General features: G+C 45.0%; 1 protein-coding gene across 2 annotated transcripts in view; it reads left to right on the top strand.

Annotated features, from left to right (window-relative positions):
• The window catches only part of LOC110287932 (C-type lectin domain family 2 member G-like), a 19,310-nt gene that overhangs the window by 4,305 nt on the left and 10,934 nt on the right, over positions 1-4,071 (top strand). Inside the window, exon 1 of one of the 2 annotated variants that reach the window (XM_021154418.1) lies at positions 2,889-2,937. The exons of the other annotated variant lie outside the window; for it this stretch is intronic. Within the exon in view, the coding sequence (XP_021010077.1) occupies positions 2,918-2,937 (20 nt within the window). The 5' untranslated portion in view covers positions 2,889-2,917. Of the gene's footprint in view, positions 1-2,888; positions 2,938-4,071 lie in introns of those variants that run through there. 2 annotated transcript variants of the gene reach the window in all.

Below are 4,071 nucleotides of genomic sequence, written 5' to 3'. Positions count from 1 at the left end.
CATGTGTCTTTCTTACTAGTTGGAACATCTTCTGGATATATGCCAAGGAGAAGTATCTAAGTGAATTGATCCATTCTTTTCTCCTTGTACTAAGGTCAAGTCTACGTGGATCAAAGAACTCCACATAAAACCAGAGACACTGAAACATATAGAGGAGAAAGTAGAGAAAAGCCTCGAAGCACAGGGAAAAAAAATCCTGAACAGAACAACAATGCCTTGTGCTGTAAGATCGAGAATTGACAAATGGGACTTCATGAAATTGCAAAGCTTCTGTAAGGCAAAAGACACTGTCAAAAGGACGAAAAGGCCACCACCAGATTGGGAAAGGATCTTTACCAATCCTAAATCAGATCAGGGATAAATCAGGGATAAATCAGATTAGGGATCTGATTTACCAATCCTAAATCAGATCAGGGATATATATATAAAGAACTCAAGAAGATGGACTCCAGAAAACCAAATAGTCCCATTAAAAAATGGGGCACAGAGCTAAACAGAATTCTCAACTGAGGAATATCGAATGGCTGAGAAGCACCTGAAAAAATGTTCAACATCCTTAGTTATCATGGAAATGTAAATCAAAAGAACCCTGAGATTCTACTTCATACCAGTCAACATGGTTAAGATGAAAAACTCAGGTGACTGCAGTTGCTGGTGAGGAAGTGGGAAAGAGGAACACGCCTCCATTGCTTGTGGAATTGCAAGCTGGTACAACCATTTTGGAAATCAATCTACCAGCTACTCAGAAAATTGGAAATAAGTATTCTTGAATACCTAGCTACACAACTCCTGGTCATATATCCAAGAGATGCTCCATTATCCCACAAAGACACTTGCTCAACTATGTTTATAATAGCCTTTTTTATAATAATCAAAAGTTGGAAACACTGCAGATCTCCCTCAATGGAAGAATGAATACAGAAGATGTGTTACATTTACACAATGGAATAGTATTCAGTTATTAAAAACAAGGGCTACATGAATTTTGCAGCAAATGGATACACCTAGAAAATATCCCAAGTGAGGTAACCCAGACCCAAATGGATATACATCCTCTCTACTCCCTGATAAGTGATTATTTGCCCAAAAGCTCAGAATACCCATGATACAAGTCACAGACCATATAAAGATTAACAAGAAGGAGGCCAAAGTGTGGATGGTTCAATCTCACTTAGAAGGGGAAACAAAATAATCATGTGAGGCAGAGACAGAAAGGGACATGTGTGTTAGAGGGGAGAGAAAGGGAAAAAGGGGGACGGTCAGGATCAAGTGTGGGAAGAGACAGGAGAGAAGTCCAAAGGGCTAGCAGAAGGAATAGAAATATGTGGCACAGGGGGTGGGGTTGGGGAATGGAGGGAGGAGGTGAAACCACTAGAAAGTGCCAGATCCAGGGAGGCAAGGGGCCCCTAGGACCGATTGGGGGATGGCATTAGCTGAAATGCCCAACAGTGGGGAGGTAGAACCTGTAGAGACCACCTCCAGTAGATAGATATGGCCCCCCAGTTGAGAGAAGGGGCTACTCACCCTCAAAATTTTAACCCTGAATTGTTCCTGTCTAAAGGAAATGCAGAGTCAAAAAAAATGGAGCAGAGACTGAAGGAAAGTCCATCCAGAGAATGCCCCACCTTAGGATTTATTCCATCTGCAGACACCAAATCCCTACTATATTACTGTTGTCAAAATGTGCTTGCAGACAGGAGCCTGGTATGGCTGTCCTCTGAGAGTCTCTGCTAGAACCTGACTAAGACAGATGCAGATACTCACAGTCAACTTTTGGACTGAGCTCAGAGACCACGATGGAAGAGTCAGGGGAAGGACTGAAGGATCTGAAGAGTATTGCAACCCCTTAGGAAGAACAACAGAATCAAACAACTGGATCCCCAAGAACTCCTAGGGACTAAACAGACAATCAAAAAGTATACGTGTATGGGTCCATGATTCCAGCGACATTTGTAGCAGAGGAGTGAGTGACTCATCATGTGTCAGTGGGAGGGGAGGCACTTGGTCCTGTGGAGCCTTGATGCCTCAGAGAAGAGGAATGCTAGAGGGACAAGGAAGGAGTGCATATGTGGGTGGGAGAGAACCCTCTTATAGGCAAAGGGGAGGTGGAATGAAGTGAGAGGTTCATGGAGGGGAGATCAAGAAGGGGAACAACATTTGAAATGTAAATAAATAAAGCAATTAATAATAAAAAAATTGTTGACAACAGTAAAGTTTTGGTGAGGCAAAAAAGAAAGAAATGAGTCAGGCAAAGTAGAGAAAGGTTGAGTATGGCTAGTGATCTTCTGAAATGAATAGAGGTGTATTTGAGATGCCTCCCCCCCAACCCCCACCCCCGTTTATATAGAACCGGTGTCCAAAGGCACAGCTGAATGGTAGACTTCACACTTCTGATGTACAAGTTTGATCTAAATTTGATCCCTAGCACCACACACAATAAAAGTGCCTTCCACAAAAAAAAAAAAAAAAAAAAGCATTTTTGTACCGGCGGAATCTAAAACATTTCCTTACAGGCTAGCATGCATTCCTGTCTTCTCTAATCCCTTTCCAGTTTTTTAGTTCTAGGGGAGGGTGTGGTCTGACCTAGGTAGAAGGTAGGCACCCAACCACTGGCAGCTTATCAAGTCAGCTGATTTGAAAATCTGACCACAAGCTCACATGCTGTCCGAAAACTTTGTTCATTCATCAGAGGCTCATTGCTTCAGCAGGAAGATAGTGGTACAGAGCCTCCCACGCCAGATTGCTTGGAAACAGGAGAAAAAACGTATGTATTTAATGAAATGCTAACTAAAGTAAACTGGGGGAGGCTTCCTCAGGGGAGCTGGATCTTGCTCCTGTTAGCCTGGCACAGTGGATCTCTAGGCTGAGGCTGGGGTGGGGTGGAGTGTGGGAGCTCTGCTGTGGTAGGAAAGTACCGATGCCACTCTGTGCTTTCTGGTATGGCCTGTGTTACTTTAATGTGTTCGGGGAAAGTGCAACCAACAGAGAACTTGTTAGTACCTCTTTCTAGGGTATCTTGAGTTTGCACTCCACTAACTTACAGAAAGTGCTATAAACAAATGGCTCCCAACATGCCAAGAGGCTGGGATTTACTGTGCTTAATCGCTGTAAGTAAACTGTAGCAGCAGTGGGTGTTGTTGGTGTCAAGTTTGAACAAGGCCCTGTGCCATCACCCCCACCCCCAGCAGTTTTAGAGATACCCTCAGATACTCCTTTGGGGAAATGTCTGTGTGTCTCCCATTGACTTGAGAGCCTGCACACATACTTGATCCTGAGATCCCTGCTACTCTAGAAGGACATGGTCCTTTTGAGTTTGTAAATCAAAGCAGGTACCCAGATTCCTGGAGGGTTGACCAGAGGACCTTGGGCTTGCTGTGGCCCACCCTGCCACCCAGCCCACACCTAAAGTGCCCCTCCTCCACACCTCCCTACAGCTTTCCTTTCAGGCTCCCATAGCACATGGCGCACTCCCCCTTCCCCAAACCTCCAAGCTCTAGGAATTTCTCTCTCTTCCTGAGGACACTGGTATCAGGCAATACTCTTTCTGGCCTTAAATGACTCTTGTGGCATCAGGGAACGATCAGGTTGTTTCCAGTAGGGTGGGGTGGGAGATTTATCCCATCCACAAATCCATTTACATTTTTAGTTCACTGGGTGCTGGGAATGAACCAAGTCCTCTCTCTGCAAGAGTAGCAAGCTCCTTTCCCTGTTGAGCCATGACTTTACCCCCACTTTAATACTTTTGTTTAGGAATAAAATATCAAATTTCTTGAAAAGCAGAGTTCACAATTGTTGTTAGATCAAGTGCTTAGTAGCAGCCTGGGGACACCAGGCAAGCTCCTTCAGAGTGGACAGCCTAGCTGCTATGATGACTGGGAACACTGTTCTGGGAGGTGGGGGTCAGGCCGAGGAGGAGGGAGATCTAACCATGCCTCCCTTCAACCCTAGGGCCCTACTCCATGCCATCCTGTGCACACCTAAAGTACCCTCCTCCACAGCTAATCTCCATGCCATCCTGTGCACCCCTAAAGTACCCTCCTCCACAGCTAATCTCCATGCCATCCTGTGCAC

The sequence above is a fragment of the Mus caroli genome, unplaced genomic scaffold, assembly GCF_900094665.2.
Source record: "Mus caroli unplaced genomic scaffold, CAROLI_EIJ_v1.1 scaffold_16418_1, whole genome shotgun sequence".
Lineage (NCBI taxonomy): Eukaryota > Metazoa > Chordata > Mammalia > Rodentia > Muridae > Mus > Mus caroli.
The sequence above is the reverse complement of the archived record's forward strand: the minus strand, read 5'-3'. Positions and strand labels throughout refer to the sequence as shown.